The sequence below is a fragment of the Nerophis ophidion genome, linkage group LG20 (assembly GCF_033978795.1).
Source record: "Nerophis ophidion isolate RoL-2023_Sa linkage group LG20, RoL_Noph_v1.0, whole genome shotgun sequence".
Lineage (NCBI taxonomy): Eukaryota > Metazoa > Chordata > Actinopteri > Syngnathiformes > Syngnathidae > Nerophis > Nerophis ophidion.
In genome coordinates this window covers 10778773-10802977 of record NC_084630.1, presented here as the reverse complement: position 1 = coordinate 10802977, position 24205 = coordinate 10778773, and the positions used below count along the sequence as shown (strand labels likewise).

Genomic DNA, 24205 nt, shown 5'->3' with positions numbered 1-24205 from the left:
AGGACTGAAGCTCTACATAAAACAAGAATGGGAAAGAATTCCACTTTCAAAACTTCAACAATTAGTTTCCTCAGTTCCCAAACGTTTGAGTGTTGTTAAAAGAAAAGGTGATGCAACACAGTGGTGAACATGCCCTTTCCCAACTACTTTGGCACGTGTTGCAGCCATGAAATTCTAAATTATTTGCAAAAAAAAATAAAGTTTATGAGTTTGAACATCAAAGATCTTGTCTTTGTAGTGCATTCAACTGAATATGGGTTGAAAAAGATTTGCAAATTATTGTATTCCGTTTATATTTACATCTAACACAATTTCCCAACTCATATAGAAACGGGGTTTGTGCATTTATGTTCATTTATTCCCTTTATTAATTTAATTTCATGAATTTATTTTGTTTTCAAACACATTTTTTCATATTTCTTTTCTGGTTTCTAATTCTCACAGACTGAAACGGAGTATATTGTTTTAATTTAGTACAAACATAAGCCTGGGAGAACTGTTCTTTTGTCTTCATGTAAGGTGTGTGGTTTCCATGCACGTCATTGTTAAGATTTCCTCCATATAAGCTCTATCGGCTTTCGAACCTTTTACACATTATAAAAAGAAAAGAAAAGAATACATTATTATGACGACCTTTTCTTGCCTGGTATAATGCCGGGTAACATGGATGGATGAATACTTTTACTAGAGATTAGATTGTCATTGTGTCGTTGATGCAGCCAATGGAATGCAGTGATGCTGAAAAGTTACAACATGTGAGAACTGTATTTACTCTTGTTGAGACATTGTGACTGAGGGATGAGCTCTAAGAACAAATATTACTTACTATACCCACGTCATCTGTGAAATAACAATGTAATGTAATCATCCTTTTAATCGTCTTCCTATCGGTGAGTAAGACCGTTTGCTTAAATAAGGAGTGGGCCATGTTATTTTAGACAGGTTCCAGTCGAACAGGTCTTCTTGGTCATGGGCACTCCTCAAAGTCAAGTGGAAAAACACACACGTTCAAATGTCCGACCGATACCACCCTTCAATCTAGATCCTGTCTTTCGGACATGTCTTAATGAATGAAGAAGTAAGATTTGCTCGGGTCTTTCAGATATTCTATAACTTGTATTGAGATGTTTGTCTAGTTAATGTGATACAATCAGTAATAACTCTGTAAATATCTATTCTGGGGACTGGCATGACCACATCATTTGTTTGTCACTTCATGTATTTACATACGCAATGTAAACATGTCTATTCACACACACACGTCAACGTTGAGAACTTGTTGGATTAGGTTCCGACGTTGCGCAACTCAAACAACACGCTTTCTGACAAAGTTTAATCAATGTTGGGTTCTGACGTTGATTCGACCGTTGAATTTTGGCCATTTTCCAACACAAATACAACGTTGAAACAACATGCTTTTTCAATCAATCAATCAATCAATGTTTATTTATATAGCCCCAAATCACAAATGTCTCAAAGGACTGCACAAATCATTACGACTACAACATCCTCAGAAGAACCCACAAAAGGGCAAGGAAAACTCACACCCAGTGGGCAGGGAGAATTCACATCCAGTGGGACGCCAGTGACAATGCTGACTATGAGAAACCTTGGAGAGGACCTCAGATGTGGGCAACCCCCCTCTCTAGGGGACCGAAAGCAATGGATGTCGAGCGATTTGGCAACGATTATTCAATGTCAGGTTGTGACGTTGATCTGACCTTTTATTTTTGGTAATCTCCTAACCCAACAACGTGGATCCAACGTTAGACATTAATGTTGTTGGCAAGACTTGGACTATGGTGGGGTTTGTTTTCCCGTGGTGCAAAGCGACTGGACCGGAAATGGCGCGAAGGTAATGACATATTTTATTAATAACTCAAATATTACAAAAAAACAAAGGGTATAAACAAAAGGCGCTCTCAGCAGAGGTACAAAACTTGGCTATGAAAACTAATCTATTACTACAACATAAACTATGGACATAAAACAAAACTTGCAAACTATGGCATGAATAACGAAAACTTACTTGGAACTTGTACCCACAGGCCCGTCAGGCTTGTGAATGCTAGCTCCCCCGCCCTCCCCCCATTTACTTTGTCTTTTTGAACTAAAGACAGGTACCTTGACCACCCCCGAACTGTGAACCATCACTGTAGACACTTCAACTGCTGCTGTGACCCAAGGTCACCTCCATATTTATACTGTTGACAGTCAGAATGTGCAATAATGTTATGTTACTTACTGTGCCTTGTATATACATTTTTATCGTTATTTTTCATTTTATTTTTTTTAGCTAGGTACCGTGTGACTTGTTGAAGGGTGGACTAGCAAAGTTATGAAGCGTAAAATACGACAGCGGAGACACCCGGACTGTTGAACGACTGAAGCTCTACATAAAAAAAGAATGGGAAATAATTCCATTTTCAAAACTTCAACAATTAGTTTCCTCAGTTCCCAAACGTTTATTGAGTGTTGTTAAAAGAAAAGGTGATGTAACACAGTGGTGAACATGCCCTTTCCCAACTACTTTGGCACGTGTTGCAGCCATGAAATTCTAAGTTAATGATTATTTGCAAAAAAAAATAAAGTTTATGAGTTTGAACATCAAATATCTTGTCTTTGTAGTGCATTCAACTGAATATGGGTTGAAAAGGATTTGCAAATCATTGTATTCCGTTTATATTTACATCTAACACAATTTCCCAACTCATATAGAAACGGGGTTTGTGCATTTATGTTCATTTATTCCCTTTATTAATTTACAAGTATTTAATTTCATGAATTTATTTAGTTTTCCAACAATTTTTTTTAAAGGGTGGACTAGCAAAGTAAGATTTTCATTGTACGGCAAACTGTCTGTTTAACTGTGCATATGAAAATAAACAACCTTGAATCTTGAAAAGGGAGCGTGGATCATCGGCATGGATAACAAGGGTGTGTAGAGGGTGATGTCGCCAGGCTTACTGCCTGGCAACTACAGGCTTAAAAAGTGACGTAGTGATTGACAACAGGTGCATGACTCCAAGTGAATCACGTGCGTGAAAACAGGTGAAAACTAATGAGTTGTCATAGTGACAAAAACAAGAGTGCACAATAAGTCCAAAACCAAACAGAACGTGACCACAAAACATGACAGTTGTCTCACAACTATTTTGCAACGTTGTTTCGAAGCCAATTTTAAAAGGACTTGTATATTTATAATAAATTTATCAATATATGGTGCCTGCTGGGATACACACATCTGTCTTTCATTCCTGTTTTTGCATAAAGACACAATGTTGACATTTGTCTACTCGCATAAACACATCATTTACATCGGTCTGTCCATTCACATACGAATACTGCTCAGTGGCCTTGTGGTTAGAGTGTCCGCCCTGAGATCGGTAGGTTGTGAGTCATACCAAAGACTATAAAAATGGGACCCATTGCCTCCATGCTTGGCAATCAGCGTCAACGGTTGGAATTGGGGGTTAAATCACCAAAAATGATTCCCGGGCGCGGCTACCGGGGCTGCTCACTGCTCCCCTCAGCTCCCAGGGGTGAGGGTGATGGGTCAAATGCATAGGATAATCTCACCACACCTAGTCATTGGTATTTTTTTACTATCAACACCTGTGTGTTCATTGTCATACACTCAACAGCAACATCGATCTTTCATCCCCACTCACAGACCAACTTTACTCTGTCCTTTCACATACACACACACACACTTGCATATTTTGTCAACTCATTCACATACAATTCTCAATACAGTCATCAACTGTCTGTCCTTTTGCATACACAACCAAAAATTGTCGAACCATTCACATATTTACATTGCTGTGTCTGAGATTTTGTCAGAACTACTGACTGAACCCTCGCTTTTGAACTCTTACAACAGCCCCACTTTGGAGCTGGAGGTTGGTGTATTGTATGGAGGATTTACTATAGAATTAGTAACCTTATACAGTATGTGTCGTCTTGGGTTACTTCTCCCTAAGGTAAAACTGGAAGTTTAATTAAGTGTAGAAAGGCAGTCGCACTTATGGGGGAACTCTGGAGGACATATCGTTTAAAGCGGGGGTTCTTAACGATTTTGACCTCGGGGTCCAAAGGCCTGGGGCTTCACTCAAATATTAACACAAAATTACTCATTTTACTTTAAATTTTGTTCGTATTCAATAATTATATCTAACCTTCTTACAGTTTACAACCTTGTCAAAAGATATGAAACCATCACAAAGATTATTATTAAGGCTTAACTCGGGCTGATTAGAAATTGAAGTATTAAACAAATATACTGCATAAGCAGGGACTCATAAATAACGATTGAAAAATATTTAGTACTAACATGTAATCTACCTAATGTTTCTGAACTGTCAATAAAATTAAAGATACACCATTACCACTTAAGTCAATGTTTATGTTTAAAAACTTCTCTGTGGCTTTAGCTCCGGACTTCGGTTCGTTTGCTATTGTGAAAGTGAACAAATATGTTAACAATTGCTATAAATTGGAAAAGGAGTAGGACTAAATACGCATTGCTTCCTCCAACTAATTTTCCAACATGTAAAGAGAAATTAAAATATGTAGATTATATGACATATCATAATATAGCTTCATATGTGTTAGAAATCAATTAAACCATAACTAACTGAGCATTGCTACCTAGGGCCCATACAGACCACTGCTGAGAAATATAATTGTTGGCCCTATAGGGGGCACTATCTACCCGACAATTGTTATTGTAATGGCATGGTTAAGAAACACTGGTTTAAAGCATAATTCTTGTGGCCAAACTAGGCAGTGAAGCTTATCTCGGCAGTAGCTCTACATTTCTGCAGCTCCCAAAACTAATCATGACCAAATAGCATGTTTTATTTGTTCAAATTTGTACGGCAATTCACTTTTCTAAAGTTTGCCAAAATCAGTATAATTACTGTTTAGGTTATTTGGGATGAGAAACAACACTCCGGCTTTGTGTACTTTCTTTCAGATGAAAAAGAACATATATTGCCGGGAATGAGTTGCTAAACATCTAAGGGGAAGTTGTTAGTTCTTCAGTTTTGTACACAGATTGCAGTTTAAAATAAATATCACGTGATTTAGTGCCTGGAGGAGATATAAATACTGTCCAAGACTCGTTTGGTTTATTTGTTCTCAATGAGAGGAAAGCTCAGCAGTCACCTGACAAAAGATGGAAACTCTTAAGACACAAATGCGAGGTAGAACGGAACCAAAGTTGTCATTCACCGTTTACTGATATTGAAGTCAATGGACATGGACATGCATGGTCGAACAACAGCTGACTAATATCTAGTTCTCTTTAAAACCACAATTGTATTGACTAACATATGTTTTATATTCTGTATATATAGTGCTTTCTGTATATGTACATAGGTGGACAAAGATAGTACATGGACACTGCAAACACACATAAACATTAAATTGTAATGTACTGGACTGTTCATTTCATGACTGGAGACGGGATGAGCTTTTCATAAGGAAATGCATAGATTGAAATCAACTGGACAACATTTGCCACAAGTAGGGACAACACAGTTCAAAAAACACTTGCTGGATTTAGTTTTAAAAATTTGGTCCTTAAAGCAAACTTTTTTGGAAGGATGATTAACTACTAGGTACTGATGACAAAAATGTTTGTCTCAAACCATAAACAAGACAAAGAGCAGATTTAAAGTTGACAAGCTGAAAGATTGAGTGGATAGTCTGATGATCAACCAAACCACACCGCAGTGTAGCGATGGACCCATAGAATGATTGGCTTGAAGACAAGAACTTCTTACAGGCCTGTCAGGAGTGGAACGCTAGGATGAGGGTGCGATAACGATCTATGTCCTTCCGTTAGAGAAAGCTAGGTCTGTGTGTGGTAAACACGCATGTAGAAAAAGGGGTGTATGCCACCTTTTCATCAGGTTGTGTTTGCATTGGTGGTGATATTCGATGGAGTGAAGCAGAGTCTAGCGGACCAGCGGGGACTGCTTCAGGGAAATGAGGACGGAGCGCATGCGGGACACATCTTTGGCCTGCTTGCTGGACTTGGGGTTGAAGTCGCAAAGGCGAGCCACACGCTCCCATTCTGTGCCAGGGTTGTTCTCGTCCATGTCTGAAATCATGGCCTCCTCGGCCGCCCTGCACCGGACGGAGGGGAGAAGAGAGGGTATGGAAGTCGATCAGTAGCGTAAGAGGTGACGTACGTACTTATAAGAACAATGTAAAAGACGGCTCTCAGATAGTCCTCTGCTGATCACCAACAAACTCAAAGACTGTAAGAATTATTTGCCAGATTGATAAATGCAACTTAGTAAAAGGAGAGAAGGTAGCTGTAAGAGTTCTGCAGTTATGTAAAAAAATGTATGGGAATACAATTATTTTTGAAGTATGTCCACCTTCAAACATTGGTGACTACATTTCCCTTTTTAGACATTACTTTTTGAAGATCTTGATATGAAGTAAAAAAATACTATGTAAACAAGCAAACTAGTGCCTAAGAGGTTTGGACGGTGCAACAGCCAAGTATATTTGATATGCAGTATGCACTTAGATCGGTGTCCAAATAAAAAGATTTATCTCCAAATGTCAGTTTTTACTTTTAATCCAGAACATGAAGCCATTCTTATTCGGGGGTATTAACACTCACATATGAGCAACAAAGAGTATGTGTAGTGGTCAAGAACAAAATCTTAGGTTTGCTTAACACAATAAGTGTATACTCCTTTATGTTGCTACTGGTTATATTGCGACATTAAAGATTAAACTTTTCACATGACTCAGCACAGTAATGCTGATCACATGATGCAAACAAAGTGTCGCCATTGACCTTCCATTGTCTTCTAGTTTTCTACCAAAGTTCAGTGAGGCATATCAGCACACAGCCTATCATGCACTGTCTGGAATAAAACTTTTTTAATGTTTTTTTTATTTTAACATGCTAATCTTTCATCAAGGTTAGTGTCATCGGTTCAAGAGAGGTTACCTGAGAGCGGGAAACACAGACATCAGCATTCTCTTCACATAATGGAAAAAATACAACTTAAATACCCCGATTCTTTTTCTTAACGCTACAGTGCTGTTACTTTTATTTATAGCTCAGCAAATAAGAAGGGCGTGTAGAAAAATCTGATGAAACAAGAATTCTAAGAAGGTTGTGGGAATACCTTGCCATTGAAAACTCAGTCCATAGCTGCTCACTTGTCTGGGACGTTCTTACATTTTCTATACCTTGCAAAAGCCAGTTATAGAAATGAAAAGCTCATCACTGTATTTGTACTTGATTAAAACAAAACACCAGAGTCAAGTGTTTTGTTATTCTGCTTTTAACCAAGTCCAAAGTGGAAGCACTACTGGGCCTTTGCCATGCATGGTGCTAAAGAGCAGGCTTTTTTGGAATGTGATTTTCTTTGATTTCGTGTATTTTACTTGTGAAACTGATCAATTCATGTCTAATTGAAAACAGTAAAACAAAACAAAAATGTGGGGAATTTAAAAAATACTATTACAAGGCAAAACATTAGCTAAACAAATACAAAACACTACCTTCACCCACCCCCCAATACCCTCCTTATTACAAAATCTATTCATCGGCATTGCTTGTTGTATTTAACAACCCGTAAATCAAACCACAAAAGGTACCAACTACAACCTATTACACAAAGCAAACATGGGGATGAAGAGCAAATGAAACTTCTCCACTATACACAAACAAGGCACAACACAAAAGGGAGTGTTACACTAAATACATTAACTTAGCTAACACACAATACTGCATCTAACCCCATCGCATAAGCAAACAAATGAATATTTGGGTGTTTTGTTTGGTTACTTAACTGGTCTAGGCGGTAGCAAGGATGGTTAATGTGTGTGCTTTAAGGTGCATAGGAAAAGAAAAGAGGGAGAAACAGTTTCACAGGTCAGAATTCAGAAGAGAAAAAGCAAAGGGTGGGGGCAAAATGAAATAAATAATGAAGCTTAATGCAGATGTTAAAAGCCAGCATGCAAAATCAATACATTATCAGTCATTTTTTCAGCCTTTCTTGAGTGCTCAAAAGTACAATCAACGAGCAGCCTTTGGTTTGCTCACTCACTGGAAAGCTTGTGTTTTGGTTGGAGTGGCCACGAGTCGCCAATATGGAAGGGAGCTGATGATGTGACTTTTACTGCCCAAATCAATAGTTTTGTTTTAATACTTTTCCAAATAAAGAGGAATTTAAATGTTTTCCATTACAAAAGTGTACACTGCATGACATTGCCCTGTGCACAATTGTTAATTATTGTAGACTAACATTCATCCTTTGAATTGGAACTATACCAACTGGGTGCCACACGGTCCCTTAGATTTTCAAATTGCACTACTTAGACCTAAACCAGTTTTGTATTGCTCAGGCCTGACTGGTAAAAGAGAAACCTTGTTCATACAAGTTCACAATGTTAGAAAAACCTGATTATTAGTCTTTTAATGTCAAATTTGTTGGTAATGCTAGGTAAAATTGTCTTAACACTATGGTTTTCTTTATAAAAAGGTGAAGAGGTAAAAGGAGTGTGCGCCACAATTCTGTCCCAAAGACGCTTTAGTTATTAGAGAGGGAAAGCAAAGGCTGCACAATTTCGGCACTTTCTGGCTTGTTCTTCTTTAGGACTAACAAAGTATAGTTTGAAACAGTTGTGTCTCTAAATGGAAAACATTGCATGTATACATTCCATCAACAAGTGCAAGAAATATTAACAAGCCTAATATTTTCAAGGCAAGAATTGAAATGTACATTTTTTTCTTGACTGTACTTCTTAGGCCATGTCAACACGAACACAGAAAATCTCAAAAACACATTCGGGGTTAAAATGATCCCCATCCATGTCTCTGTCTACACACAAACCAGCTGTCATGCACATTTAGTCCAATAAGAAGGCTGGAAAAGCATTCAGACTAGTTAACATTACAACTCTGTTATTATGTTAAATTTCTCATACCAGACATAGAATGACATGCATATCATCTTTAAAACTCGCCTGCACTTACAGAGTCCTGGGAACATTATGAATCTTTTTTTAGAGTGTAAAGCGCACATTCGCACCTGTGCTACTGAAACCCAACACTTGTGAAATTATAACATGTTTATTCAGCAAGTGTACATTATTTCTAAAAATCATCACGCACTAACAAGAGGCTAAGAAAACCTCAACGTTTAAGTGCCAAAGTGCATGGACATTCATGTGCTGCTGCAAAACTCTTGTGGAATTATAACAAATACATGTGCAATAATGTGTATATTGCCTTAACATCAGTATATACAAACAAAAAGGAAGCTAAAATCAAAGTGTTTTGTTTTATTTAGTTGCTCGGATGTGTTATACGCGCGTGCCCTGTCGCGCATGCCTCTATCTACACAAATAGAACCAACACACAAGTTAACTTCATGATTTGTTCTCAAGGATTAAAACAAGATAATGTTGCACCTTTCTTATGACACAAAAGAAAAAGTCTTTCTTGTCAAAGTTTCCCCATCAGCTGGAGGGCCGACCGCTTACGTATCCAAAACAGCTGATTATAAGTCCTCTTATAGTGTGTCTAAAGCCAGCAAAGCAGTGTTGTTGAGCTTTGGGAAATGACAGTGCACACCTGACGTCATCAGGAGTACAAGTTTCCGTTTGAGCAGTGTACACACATACGCTGAGTGGAATGTTTTGGAACTCTTCACCTTTGCCATCGTTTGCAATAGTCTGTTTGTGCGTGTGGACAAGAAGCCTTAATGCAGAGATAAGTATGCATTTATTAGGGATTTGTGTTTGTATGGACATGGACTTGAATAAATATCTAAATATTGTGATGAATAGAACTTCAGTTATAACTCATGAATACAATAAGATCTCAATTTTTGGCATCCCCAAATTTGAAAACATGATTGCTTAAAGCCTCCTACACCTGAATATTTAGTTAAGTTGTTTAAAGGCACTTATTTCCAAAATTTAAAAAACCCCGAGTTCCATGGGGGTTACATGTTAGATTTTCTGTTGTTGCTAAAAATTAGATGGTTAAAAATATATACATGCAAGTACATGTGACTCAACCAAGGAGTAAAGGTATATGGCAGTGGGAATGTGTGTGCTGGGACATGCAGCAGCATACTCTCATATGTGACATGTTTGGGGGAATGCACATAAATTACAATGTAAATGGGAAATAATAGTAATGATCGTGGGTTTATGATGGATGACATGAAAACTACTATGTATGAACTAATGAGGAGAGATAAATTGTGGGTGATAAATGGAAAAAGAAACATGGGGTCAAAACCAAAATGAGGACAGAGGATGTTAGTTGGAGCAACATACACATAACCAATGAGCTCAGAGAAGGGCTGCTTGTAGAAGTCTTCATCCAGCACCCTGGACACACATCCGCCCACACGAGAGTGCAGCAAGAGGGCAGAGAACAGAGAGAGCAGTAAAACGGAGAAGAGGATGGAACACAAGTATTATAGTTACAAGACAATCAAGATCAAGCATTAATTAAATTGGCAAAGCGAGGGTCTTTGAAATTAGGCGTCAGTTGTTTTATGGAGAGTTAATGAGACGTGTGTTAGTATTTTCACATGAGTAGTGGTCTACGATTGCGAGCAGCCCAGTACAAAATAAAGTATTTGCAGTCTGAGGCAATGAAGACCTCGGATTGTGGAGTGTCATCATTTGAAAATTGCAATAATGTGACAGGCAAAGGAAAATAATTATATCCTATTTTATTTTAATAATATACAGTGACACTTTTTTTTTCAATTAATGAGAATTAGTTTTTAATTTAGGGTGTTAATGTGTGGTTGCAACACCCATTTCCCGATATTGGAACTTTGCAAGGCGGAAAAGGATACAATCTGTTTAAGTGTCAATTAGTTCAATGCCTAAACAAACAGCTTTAAAATCGAACCAGAACATCTGGTACCGTGCTTTGTATACACAACTACTTATTTTAGAACTAAACAAAGAAAAAACACCAGTTTCAATTTCAACTTTGCCTAAAACCATGACGTCCTCAATTGGGCTTTTGTTATTGACACAGAACTTGCATTTGTTGTTACCAAAAATAGGTCCTCAGTGTGATGCCATCTTTGAGGATAGTACCTGTTATTGGTTTTGGTTTTCTCCAGCTGCTCATTCTGCCTGGCATGCCACTCTTCCAGCTCCACCTTGGCCTTTGTTTTCCACTCAGACTCCTGTTTGCGAGAGTTATCATCTGGCCAGGGAAGTGAGCAAGCAGAAGAATAAAGAGTGTTAGATTTTATGAAAGATAAAATGTTTTTTTCTACAATATATCTCGTTAAGTGTCAAGAGCCACAGTCTATGCCAAAGGATTGACAAAAACGTAGCCTACATCCTGAAATGCTTGCCAGTCAACTACAAGACTTATGAAGAGAGGCACAATCATTCACATCTAAATCAAGCTGTGTGTAACGCTATCAGTGAGTTAGTAACAGTGACCGAGAGCATTTGCGCTGCCATGTTTTAGCGCTTAACTCTTTTTTTATAGGTAAAAATTAGAAGTGCAACCATTAATCAATATGTATTGATTTATATTCAACTACATTTATCGATTTAAAGCTGGAATCATCGGTTTTATCGCTATTAGAAAAAGGAAAACATTTGATTTAAAAGCGTCATACTTTATATTAAGTGTGGCATTTTTAATTAAGACTTTCAACATTATGTCTGCCTGCCCGTCTGTAGCGTCATCAAAACAAAAATGGCGGATAGTGACAGTGGTCGAGAGAGGTCATAATATCAAACGCCACAAGACGATATCTTTAATTAAGGTTTAATTTTATTTGTCACATGCAGACTACACCAAAGTGAAATGCTTTAGCCAAAATACACAAATCTTGTGACGATGCAGCCGAACGGAGCAGCGCCATTTTTGGATTTGGATTACATCACAAACACTTTCAGTTTTAGTACGATTGCAAAACTTTAAAAGGGAACATGCTCCCATTAGCAATGAAGCTAATGGGAGCAATCATTGCTGTCACTAGGATGCAGACAGCTAGAATCTCGTTATATTCCCGTTTTAGATGAAAAATTACTCATAATCATCGCGAATAAAAAGGGGGGTGGATCCACGTGCCTTTTCATGTTGTTCTCGTCATTTACAGGTTTAAATTGGCTTTCAGATTATACCAACATTTAGGATTACATCTTTTTCCATCTAATATCCAGAGGCAGGATTTATGCTCTACAATAAAAACTTTCACAGGCAAAGGAAGCAGCTTACCATTCGGTGATGTAAACAGACACACACGCTAGTGATCACGGCGCCTCTATAAAAATTATGCGTTAGCGCTTATAATAATATCACAAAAACTTTCTTAATATTCAAGTCACAAAATGTAAATGGAGTATCGTTAGCGCTTTTTGAAAGTTTTTTTATTGAGTTTAATGGAATTAATAGAGGACCGCCCATCGGCTCAGCTGTAAGCAAACTTTTGTTTATTTTTTAGTTGGAAAGCATCAAAAAAAACATAAAATACATCCGCCTTTAAAAAAGGATGCGGCCGACACATCGGAAGTGACAGCTTGATGAACACAAGAACATGAAGCGAACAACTGATAGCCAAGGAAAGGTATTTTTATCGGAAACAAATATAAGAGATAGCTCAAGGAAGCTATGAAAATTATGATGCGAGGGGACAATACCAACAACAGGGATGAGGGGGCATACATGCTTCCAGACACTGTCCTACATCGGCGACGCCAGGGCGGAGAACAGATACTGTATGGCCGAGTCGGGGAACTTTATTCAGCAGGTAAATCTACAGTCAAATTGTTGGTTACTGTAGTTTTTTAGAAAATTGCTTAAATATAAAAAATGTGAGCAGAAAAGTTTTCCACTTGTCAATTCAACCTAAAGTGTTGGTTGCATTTTATTCAAATAAGATGTGAAAGCATTGGCCATTTAATTTTTTGCTATTGGTTGATTTTTTTTCTTGCTAAAAAGTTACAGAATCAGTTTTATCTCACTGAATTGTTTCGTTCTAAAAAAAAAATTAGATCACCTCTGAATATTATCGGCAACCACAAATTCTGAATCGAATCAAGGTTAAAACAAATTATTACCCCTATAGTAAGAATTAAAATGCAAGAATGTCCAGGATAGACTTTGCAGAGCTTAACATAGTCCCTCTTATGGGCTTACCAAGCAATTCCAGTCTTTCGCTTTGCTCCTCCCTCCATTTGCGAAGGCTTTCTGGTTCCGCCTGCAGACGGTCGGCACTGGAAATTGCAGCGTAGGCATCAGATGGACCGTTGCTTTCCTAAGATACATGATATACACGGATGAGACAAACGATACTCCCTTGTATAGTGTCTAATTCATGACCAGGACAAGCTAAATAACGGTTGTGTCTTGAATTATTCATCTTACTTTAATCTTGCCAACTGCCACCTCACAGCTGCAGTCTGCTCTTGTAGGCAGTTTCTTTTTTCCGACAATATGAAATTAGCAATGTGTAGTTTTTGCTGTTGGAGGGGCTCTTTCCAAATAATAAATCATTGCCATTGTATGTGCTTCTCTTAAAAACACTCACAAGGAAGTCCTGACAAGGCAAAAGGCAGCAAAATGTTGCAATGACAGCACAGGAAAGGGAAATTAAGAAGGTTCTAACATGCAGATATTTAAAGCAAAGGGCACAAGTGAAAGCACAATGATTTGGTCATAAAATAAAACTGTAGCACTCACCAAATGAGACAGTGCATGCACAGTTCAGTTTTCATAGAGAATTAATTGTTAGCACATAGTGTTTTTAAAATCATTAGCGGAATGCCCAGAAGAAATTTGACTGACTTTTGAAGACGCGGAAAAACAAGGGAATTTTTTTCTTTAATGATTTTGTTAAACACGGTACTTTAAAAGGGGTCATGTTCTGATTTTTGTTCTACATTTTGTGGTCTACACAGCATGTAATGGTTATTCCTTTGTCAAAATTGTGCATAAATTATGTTTTACAGACAGTTCAAGCTGCTTTCTGAACGTCTTTTGAGAATGCGTCGCTTCGTGAGCGGGTTTTATTCACGTGCATCCACTTCAACTGAGACTTCTCCCTGTAAGCCATGTTGTAGTTTTCAGCGCTTCCATTGCCAGCCTACTGACATATATAAATTGGAACTATACACTACTTTGTATTTGAAATGGCAACAGCGGATGATGCATGCGCATGTACGAGCAAGTATTCCCTACAGCAAGAGGATAGAGAAAAAAAAGAAGCTTATTGACTACAGCCCTGACTACAATTGCCCGCAAGGCACTCTGGATACATTTATACCATGTGTGGATAGTCCGGTGACGTCACAGGTTGTGCAAATTTTAAACGGCTCGCTTGGCAGAAGTAGAAAGGAACGCAAGATTAATTTATTATTTGTCTCAGGAATGTCTCTATGGTTTGATTTCAAATTTTGGGGAACTTATGCAGATCCGAAATAAGCAACAGCAGCTGCCAATGGGTGAATGTGTTATACTTCTATAGCGCTTTTCTACTTTCAAGGTACTCAAAGCGCTTTGACAATATTTCCACATTCACCCATTCACACACTGATGGCGGGAGCTGCTATGCAAGGCCCTAACCACGAACCATCAACAGAAAGGATGAAGTGTCTTTCTCAAGGACACAACGGAAGTGACTAGGTTGGTAGAAGCTGGGGATCGAACCATGAACCCTCAGGTTGCTGGCAAGGCCACTCTCCCAACCGCGCCACATTAGAAAAGTCAGTTTGGCATAATAGGGCCCTTTTAACACACAAAGTGGGCTGGCTCAGGGTGGAGGACAGAGCAAAACAACTTGCACTGAGGCTTGTCTATAAAATTCACGACACCTCCCTGATACTAAAGTACATATCAAAGTACTTTCAGAACGTAAATGACCATAACCACAACAACAGGGGAAGTTGCACAAACCACGTCAAACCCAGATTCCGATCTAACAAAGGTCTTAACTCATTCTCATTCTATGCCACATCAATATGGAATGCACTTTCAACAGGTGTAAAAGAAAGTGCATCTCTATCCTCCTTCAAAACCGCACTAAAAGAAAACCTCCAGGCAGCTACAACCCTAGCCTGACCCCCTCCCCCACCACATCCCACCTCCCTGGATTGTAAATATTAAAATGTATATACTTTTTCTTATGCTTTCTCAGCTCACTATGTTCACTGCTCGCTGTACATATCCAACCAAGTGAGACCTACACTGTTACAATGTCCATTTCTCAGATTATATAATTGTTGGTGACTGAAGTATGCTGATAGCAACCCAACCTAACCCCCCTGCCCCAAGCCTTTCCCCGGATTGTAAATAATGTAAATAATTAAATGTATATATTTTGATGATTAACTTGTGTGATGACTGTATTATGCTGATAGTATGCTGTATATTTGTACCATGAATTGATTAACGTGGACCCAGACTTAAACAAGTTGAAAAACTTATTTGGGTGTTACCATTTAACGTTCAATTGTACATAGGACTGGGCGATATATTTATATACTCGATATATCGCGGGTTTGTCTCTGTGCGATATAGAAAATGACTATATCGTGTTAATCGGGTATACGTTCTCACGCAGTTGCTTTTAGCTGTGGGCATTACACTACAGGCTCTTCCCACTCCTTCTTGTGTCTCCTTCTCACAGACAGTAAGCACACCTTCTTACATAAGTCACATCATACGTCATATACACCCTCGCGGAGCAGAAAGGTAGCAGGTAGCATAGGTAACGTTAGCAACTTAGCTGTGATGCTAGCGAAGCCGTGCGAGTGGTAATACGAGAGAAGGAACATGTGAATGTGGTAACAAATGAAGAACGAATTAATTCCCAAGAAAAACAGCAGGGGGTCCATCGTCTGGCGGTAGTTTGGCTTCAAGCGGGAATATGTCGAATAGACAACTTTAATTTGTCAAGTGTGGGGCACAAGTGTTTCCACCAAAAGTAGCATTACTGCTAATATGTGGCATTATTTGAAAAGGCACTTGCTAATAACTTTTTAATAAAAACAGTTTTCGTCAATTGACTTAGTTGAGATTTCCTTCTCTGCATGAAAGTTTAAAATGAGCATATATTAATGCAGTATGAACAAAAATGTTTTAATGTAGACACATAGAATCATCATACTGCTGTGATTGTATGCATCAAGTGTTATTTCAAGGCTAAGGCCTTGAATATATATATCTTGTATCGCGATATGGCCTAAAAATATCGAGATATTAAAAAAAAAAAGGCCATTTACTAATAAAAGTTTCAATCAATCAATCCAAAATCAACATTAGATACGTAAATCAGTTACTTTATGATATTAGTAAAATATAACAGCCAAGTTTATGAAGCATTTGGACTTTGCCTCTGTTGGCCACCGTAGCTGCAAATAAAACAAAAACATAAAAAGGAAAACTATGTTTGATTATTTAACAAATATGTTTTACAAAATAATATTAGTTACCCCATGAAACTCTCCATTGACAGCACCATCTAGAAAGACAAGGGGAAAAAGGGGGTTAGAACTCAAGCAGCAATAGTATGCATAGAAACAAACAAGGTTTATTTTAAACTCTTTAAAGCAGGGGTCTCGAACTCAATTTGCCTGGGGGTCACTGGATGCAGACACTGGGTGAGGTTGGGCCGCAAGAAAATATTACTTAAAAATTGTAACATGCACGTTTAATGGATTCACCTTCTTTGGACAGCTTACCCACCCTAGCAACATAGTAGTCGATTCTCCCCATTTATCCAGGAGACACCCGTATATAAGTGCATCTCCCGACTATTTCACGGGGTAAACTTCCAAATATTAATCCTGATTTACACCCAGTTAACAATACCATGAGGGTTCCGTGTTAGCGCTGCCTTCACCGCTTTTTACTACATGTCATCGCTATGGACTAAAAACATCATTAACAGCGTGCCGGCCTTGTTATATACGGCAGAACTCTTACGTCGATACACGTGAGTGACTGCAAGACATACTCGATCAACAGCCAGACAGGTCACACTGAGGGCGGCTGTATAACTGTTACAAATATGCGCCACACTGTGAACACACACCAAACAAGAATGACAAACACATTTTGGGAGAACATCCGCACTGTACCACAACAGAAGAAACACCCAGAACACCTTTCAGCCCTAAATCTCCACCTCCACCGACGCGGGGGTCAGGGTGGGTGGGTGGGTGGGTGGGGGTAGTCGGCAGAGTTGGGAGGCGAGGTTTGGTGGTAGCCTGGAAGAGTCAGGGCTGCATGGGATTCTGGGTATTTGTTCTGTTTTGTTGCAGTGCTGATGTTTTCCTAAAATGTGTTTGTCATTCTTGTTTGATGTGGGTTCACAGTATGGCGCATATTTATAACAGTGATGAACTTGTTTAAATAGCCACTGTCAGTGTGACCAGTAAGTATGCCTTGCAGTCGTTGCAGAAACCTTACAGAACATGTGGCTGAGACTATGTTGTATGTTTGATGAAAAGGTGGATGCTATGACTTGTATTCATAAAAGCCAAATACAGAAATGTCTGGAATGGTACGCTGTAAGTACAAGATGTAGAGGGCGTCAAAGGCAGTGTCAACACGGCACCCATTGAACATTGTTGTTTGGTGAAGACTGTCGGAGGTTGGCGGGAATGATTACCCTTGAATGATTGCCTTGAAATTCTGGAGTCTCCCGGAAAATTCGGGAGGGTTGGTAATTGTAGCAAATATAAATAAATAAATGATAAATGGGTTGTACTTGTATAGCGCTTTTCTACCTTCAAGGTACTCAAAGCGCTTTGACACTACTTCCACATTTACCCATTCACACACACATTCACACACTGATGGAGGGAGCTGCCATGCAAGGCGCCAACCAGCACCCATCAGGAGCAAGGGTGAAGTGTCTTGGTCAGGACACAACGGACGTGACGAGGTTGGTACTAGGTGGGATTTGAACCAGGGACCCTCGGGTTGCGCACGGCCACGCCGTCCCTAAGAAGCCCCTTTACTATGAGCTCTTGGCTTTATCTTTTTGTTTACCGTAGGGGGTCTAACAGGAACCATTTTAGCAAACTCTTCTTTAGATATTGTCCTACATGACACATATGTAGTTGCTCACTTTCACTACGTTCTTTCCATGGGGGCTGTATTCGCAATTATGGGCGGATTTTGTTCACTGATTTCCTTTATTCACAGGATTCACTCTTCACAAATATGCCATTAATATAAAACTCGCGGGCTACACTAACACTACATTTACATATCAAGGTGCGGGCCGCAAAATAACGACTCGCGGGCTGCAATTGGCCCGCGGGCCGCGTGTCTGAGACCACTGCTTTAAAGTAAAGCACCAAGACATGAGGCCAAAGGTCAGCAAGCGCCATCATTGTCTTGATAACTTTAGCGGGCAAATTGGCTTGGAATATTCTAATCACTTAAAACATGGGTATTACAAAATGAGATACACGACGAGGATAAGGATATATTTTTATTGGAAATTATGTGTTTTTTATATCAAGTGAGGTTAGTGTCAGGTTAGGTTAGCTAACCCCACTTAGCTATCTTGCTAGCCGCGCTAGCCAGCTTTCGAACGTGACAAAAGGGAATAATTTCATTTCGCTAAATGATAAAACATCACGACAACATTCCTCGACATTTATCAAGCAATGGCGAGCAGAAACTGAGCTGGATAATGACCCACCGTTGTTATCTGCCAGCGACGAAGGCACCTCGCCGCTGTCTAGGATGCTGAAGCCTTCGTCGTTTTCAATCCCGGCGATTTCGCTCTCCTGCTGGGCCAAAAACGCCGCGGCGGGGTCCTCGTCCGAGCAGACGCCGTTCCCGGCAGCCGGAGGGTTGAGCATGTCAAAATCATCCATGTTGCTTTTTTTTTTTAATTATTTATCGGCAAATATGAATTCTCCAGCAGGTGTGGATGTGGACTAAAGGCGATTAGCTGAAAGGGAAGGACACACGACAGGGGAAAAAAAGAAAAAAACTGTCAATTTAGAGAAGCGGAAATGGAAGGGGTAGCCAATGAAAAGCCAGGAATGCTGACTGACTGGATAAAGAACCAACCAAAATACCGATATCACAGGAATTGGCCAATCACAACAAAACGCCCGTCTCCATGCCAGTCTCGTGACGTGCTGTCACAACTTCAATGAAATAAAAAAAATATGCAATAATGTTACATCTTCACTGAAATGACATTATTGACTATTTTCACTTATTCCAATGCACAAACATCACCTTATTTTATGTTTTGTTTTACTCACTGTCTGTTGTATGCAGGGGGAAAAAAAAAACAGCTCTCAAAATGTCATTGGTGTTTTATAATGGCACCGATACCCTCACTCATTCGTCTAAAAGATTTATTTTCTTAATGTTCAAGAATATTTCCGTAAAGCCTCCTGGCAACCGCTGTGGTGTCTGGGCTAACAATAATGGCATGGTGGTTAATTATTTAACGGAACCTGACAGTGCCAAATTGTTCAGATGCAAGTCACCTGACTCAAAGTACAAACCCCGTTTCCATATGAGTTGGGAAATTGTGTTAGATGTAAATATAAACAGAATAAAATGATTCGCAAATCCTTTTCAACCCATATTCAGTTGAATATGCTACAAAGACAACATATTTGATGTTCAAACTGATAATCTTTTTTTTTTGTGCAAATAATCATTAACTTTATTTAGTATTTGATGCCAGCAACATGTAACAAATAAATTAGGAAGGTGGGAATAAATACTGATAAGGTGGAGGAATGCTCATCAAACACTTATTTTGAACATCCCACAGGTGTGCACGCTAATTGGGAACAGGTGGGTGCCATGGTTGGGTATAAAAGCAGCTTCCATGAAATGCTAAGTAATTTACAAACAAGGATGGGGCGAGGGTCACCAATTTGTAAGCAAATTGTCGAACAGTTTTAGTACAACATTTCTCAACGAGCTATTGCAAACAATTTAGGGATTTTACCATCTACGGTCTGAAAAATCATCAAAAGGTTCAGAGAATCTAGAGAAATCACTGCACGTAAGCGATATTACGGACCTTTGATCCCTCAGGCGGTACTCTATCAAAAACCGACATCAGTGTGTAAAGGATATCACCACGTGGGCTCAGGAACACTTCATAAAACCACTGTCAGTAACTACAGTTGGTCGCTACATCTGTAAGTGCAAGTTAAAACTCTTCTTTGCAAAGCGAAAGCCATTTATCAACAACACACAGGAAAGCCGCCGGCTTCGCTGGGCCCGAGCTCACCTAAGATGGACTGATGCAAAGTGGGAAGGTGTTCTGTGGTCTGACGAGTCCACATTTCAAATTATATTTGGAAACAGAGGACGTGGTGTCCTCCAGAACAAGGAGGAAAATAACCATTCGGATTGTTGTAGGCACAACGTTCAGAAGCCAGCATCTGTGATGGTATGGGGGTGTATTAGTGCCCAAGGCATGGGTAACTTACACATCTGTGAAGGCACCATTAATGCTGAATGGTCCATACAGGTTTTGGAGCAACATATGTTTTCATCAAAGCAACGTTATCATGGACGCCCCTGCTTATTTCAGCAAAACAAGGCCAAGCCACGTGTTAAAACAGCATGGCTTCGTAGTAAAAGAGTGCGGCTACTTTCCTGGCCCGCCTGCAGTCCAGACATATCTCCCATCGAAAATGTGTGGCGCATTATGAAACGTAAAATACGACTGAAGCTCTACATAAAACAAGAATGGGAAAGAATTCCACTTTCAAAGCTTCAACAATTAGTTTCCTCAGTTCCCAAACGTCCCAAATCGAGAGGAGCCAGATGAGGTGGTTCGGGCATCTGGTCAGGATGCCACCCGAACGCCTCCCTAGGGAGGTGTTTAGGGCACGTCCAACCGGTAGGAGGCCACGGGGAAGACCCAGGACACGTTGGGAAGACTATGTCTCCCGGCTGGCCTGGGATCGCCTCGGGATCCCCCGGGAAGAGCTAGACGAAGTGGCTGGGGAGAGGGAAGTCTGGGTTTCCCTGCTTAGGCTGTTGCCCCCGCGACCCGACCTCGGATAAGCGGAAGATGATGGATGGATGGATGGATAGGATTAAACTCTTCTCGGTATCAACTACCTCCTTAGTCATGTCCACCGATCAATCCAGTGGTAATTCAACAAACTGTAAAAAACGGAGGTAAAAACTATTCAAAAGGGTTAATTTCACTTTTCTCATGTTTGACAGACATTTTGGGGGAGTTAGGGTGCCAAATACCGATGTATTCGAAGCAGAAGACATAAAACGGCAGGTTTTAGGTTTCATGTGGGTCGAAGAGGAGGAGCCAGAGTCACCCTTTACTGTGTATCTCCTGCTTGCCTAACAGAATTGCTATTGTGACATCCAGTGGACACATTTAAAACAACATTTTTTTTCGTTTAAAAAAAAAAAGCAGGTAATTTTTATACTAGGCAAACTCAGCGCACGGCCCTATTAGATGTACGTTAACAGTCAAGAACGCCACACAACATATCTCAAACATTTTAAGTTTTATTTAACCCAAATTTCATTTTTAACATAATATAAAATAGGTCACGGCACAGGTGGTATAGTCAATGAGCTGTTTACTTTCCTTCCTTGATATCATATTCTATCTCTGTGTCAATGACGAAACATTAAGTTGCTGCCTTGGAGGTAGAAACACGTTTCAAATGTGGATGTGTCGCAGTCATTCATAAACCAAAGAAACAAAAATAGGTGGAAGCACATTTTAAGTATGATACATACAATGTGTAGAGCTGCAAACATACCTTCAATATAGCTGCAGAAGTAGTACATCTGGTTTCAGTCACAACAGTGTTCAGTCTATGATTCCTTGATTATCGCTAAAAGTCTTTGAGACTACTAACTTGAACATCAATATATTTTACCCTAAATTGTGCACAATGATTGATAAGAATATACATATAAATATAACATAAAATCGTGTCAATCGCCCTTATCACAGTAAGGCATAAACAAAACCTGCAGAAAGGTTAAACAATAAGCTAAGGAAAAAATAAAGAGCAGTCTTTCAAAACATTTTGGTCAAAAGTGATCTGTTCTTATAACATGAAGGACAGCAATTTGTTGTCTGACTTAAGCCAAAAAACGACTTGCATTTTCTCCGAAATAAGAACATAATAACATGGATTGCACAAGGGACCCTATTGACACAATAAAAGAGTATCTCTGCTGGAATCAGGACATTTGGCTGAGGATACCGAGGAATTATTTTCATGTGAACACAACTACAACAAAAAGAAAACAAGCAGATTTGCCAATTTATGTTCCCATATCCAGATGGAGAGTGAACAAGGTGCGACAATAAGGTTCTTTGTAGGATTTTCGTTTTGATGTCATGGCACAGAATATATTTACCCGCTAATAAATCCGTCTTGTAGCATAGTCTAATACCATACTAGCTGCTCCAAGCAAAGCAGGTTCTTCCAAGTCTGATGCGACCACTTTGGTGTTCTGGGCAGGTAAGAGGGCTCTGCTGGAGATAATGCGCTTCACAGGGTCTTGGTAAAACGAGGCCAAGACACCAGATAGGATTACCAGTGAGGGGTTGATCGTGTGCAGGATGTTGATGATGCCAACCCCCAGTGCTGTGGAAGCTGCAAAAAGAAGCATAAATGAAACTAGTTTAATGCAGCAATAAAGAAGTGATGCTGTATTGCTCCTAAAAAAGGCAACTGAATTTTTCAGTGGGTTTTTTCGCTCTCATATTAACCTTCGTCTTGTGTTAGGGTCGGCACCGACCCGTTTTAGTTTTTAAATGCATAAAAACACCACATACATTTATTTTTTTGCATCAAAGCTTTTTGACTTTGTCAGGAACCTCTTTGTCAACAAAATAAAACATTTTAATTTTTTTCACTAAATTATAAAATGCTCTGGTAGAAATTATGCCCTTGGTGTTGTTAGGGTCGGTTTCGACCCGGTTATAAAAATAAGATGATAAAGCAATGATAAGAGCCAAAACTGAACACACTGACAGCCAGCTCCTCTCCCAATCTTGTGAGCTTTAGTGGATTCTCATTTTACCTTGTTATCCTGTACAAAAACAAACAAAAGACGGACACTAAAAGTGTCACTTTTTGCCACTCTGATTTTGTTTTTTTATTAGTTTTGGAACTAGTAATCTATTTCTCTTGGTTTCATTTGCTTGATTGGTTGTTTGTTTGATGTTGGATTTCTGTTGCTGCAAAAAATACTTTTTGGCCTTTTTCTTGAAGTAAATATATATGGGTCGAAATTGACCCGTAACACCATATATGTTACTATAGTTAAAATTCTTAAAATGAAAAAATAAACAAAACACATTTATTCAAGAGATGTGTTCTAATACCCCTTAGTAATAGTTAGGTAACACAACAACCTTTTTTTATTTATATGATTCTCTTGAGGTTCGTTTTACCATTTTTAAAAATTGAAATAGACGGGTATACTGACAAAATAAGGCCCAATGGCCCAAACCAAAAATATTAAAACCAATATTTTCAAGGATTAAGGAAGCCTAACAAGGTAACCAAGAGATGAGAAACAAATTGGATGATAGGTAATTGTTTTTAGTGTATTTTACAGCTGATTTAAAACATGGGTCAAAACCGACCCGTTAACATAAGAGATGGTAACAGAAAGCTAACACAAGAGGAAGGTTAAAATACTATTTTTGATTGCTAGTTTGCTCTTTATGCAAGTTGTTTATAATCAGTTACATTTCCAGCAACAATAGATTTAATTTGGGGGTCAGCCACCGTGGCTCTGGAGCCGCATGCGGCTCATTAGCGGCGCCTTAGTGGCTCCCTGGACCCCTTTCAGAGATGTGTGAAAATAGAAAAAGAAGAAGAAAATAATATATTTTCTGTAGTAGAAAAGAAATGACACAAACCTTCCTAATTGTTAGAAATCCCACTGTTTATGTTATGCTTCACTGATGAGAGTATTTGGCAAGCGCTGTTTTGTCCAACTTTTTCAGCGACCATTGAACTCATTGTGGTTTGTTTACATGTACAACTTTCTACGATGCTGCCACAGAAAGATATGTTTTATGCCACTCCTTCTTTGTCTCATTTTGTCCACCAAACTTTTTATGCTGTGTGTGAATGCACAAAGGTGAACTTTGTTAATTTTATTGATTTACTGGAGTGCTTATCAGGCATATTTGGTCAATCCATGACTGCAAGCTAATCG

At 39.1% G+C, this 24205-nt stretch overlaps 2 protein-coding genes across 5 annotated transcripts in view; both read right to left on the bottom strand.

The window, feature by feature from the left end:
• Positions 1-5224: 5224 nt before the first annotated feature.
• On the bottom strand, positions 5225-18999 carry clta (clathrin, light chain A). 3 transcript variants are annotated; one of them, XM_061880436.1, is made up of 7 exons: positions 18696-18999; positions 16471-16499; positions 13178-13295; positions 11113-11224; positions 10330-10383; positions 7831-7866; positions 5225-6135 (listed from the first exon to the last, which is right to left on the bottom strand). In XM_061880436.1, the coding sequence occupies exons 1-7, from the start codon at positions 18871-18873 to the stop codon at positions 5964-5966; spliced, it is 699 nt and encodes a 232-aa protein (XP_061736420.1). In that variant the 5' UTR covers positions 18874-18999; the 3' UTR covers positions 5225-5963. The 3 variants fall into 3 exon arrangements, with proteins under 3 accessions (XP_061736420.1, XP_061736421.1, XP_061736422.1); XM_061880437.1 differs by lacking the exon at positions 7831-7866; XM_061880438.1 differs by lacking the exons at positions 7831-7866; positions 10330-10383 and having other exon boundaries at positions 18696-18998.
• A 2500-nt stretch (positions 19000-21499) lies between these two features.
• The window catches only part of gne (glucosamine (UDP-N-acetyl)-2-epimerase/N-acetylmannosamine kinase), a 65382-nt gene continuing 62676 nt past the window's right edge, over positions 21500-24205 (bottom strand). For both annotated transcript variants that reach the window (XM_061880435.1, XM_061880434.1), the window contains exon 14: positions 21500-22626. In XM_061880435.1, coding sequence (XP_061736419.1) covers positions 22391-22626 — 236 coding nt within the window. In that variant the 3' untranslated portion in view covers positions 21500-22390. The remainder of the gene's footprint in view (positions 22627-24205) is intronic.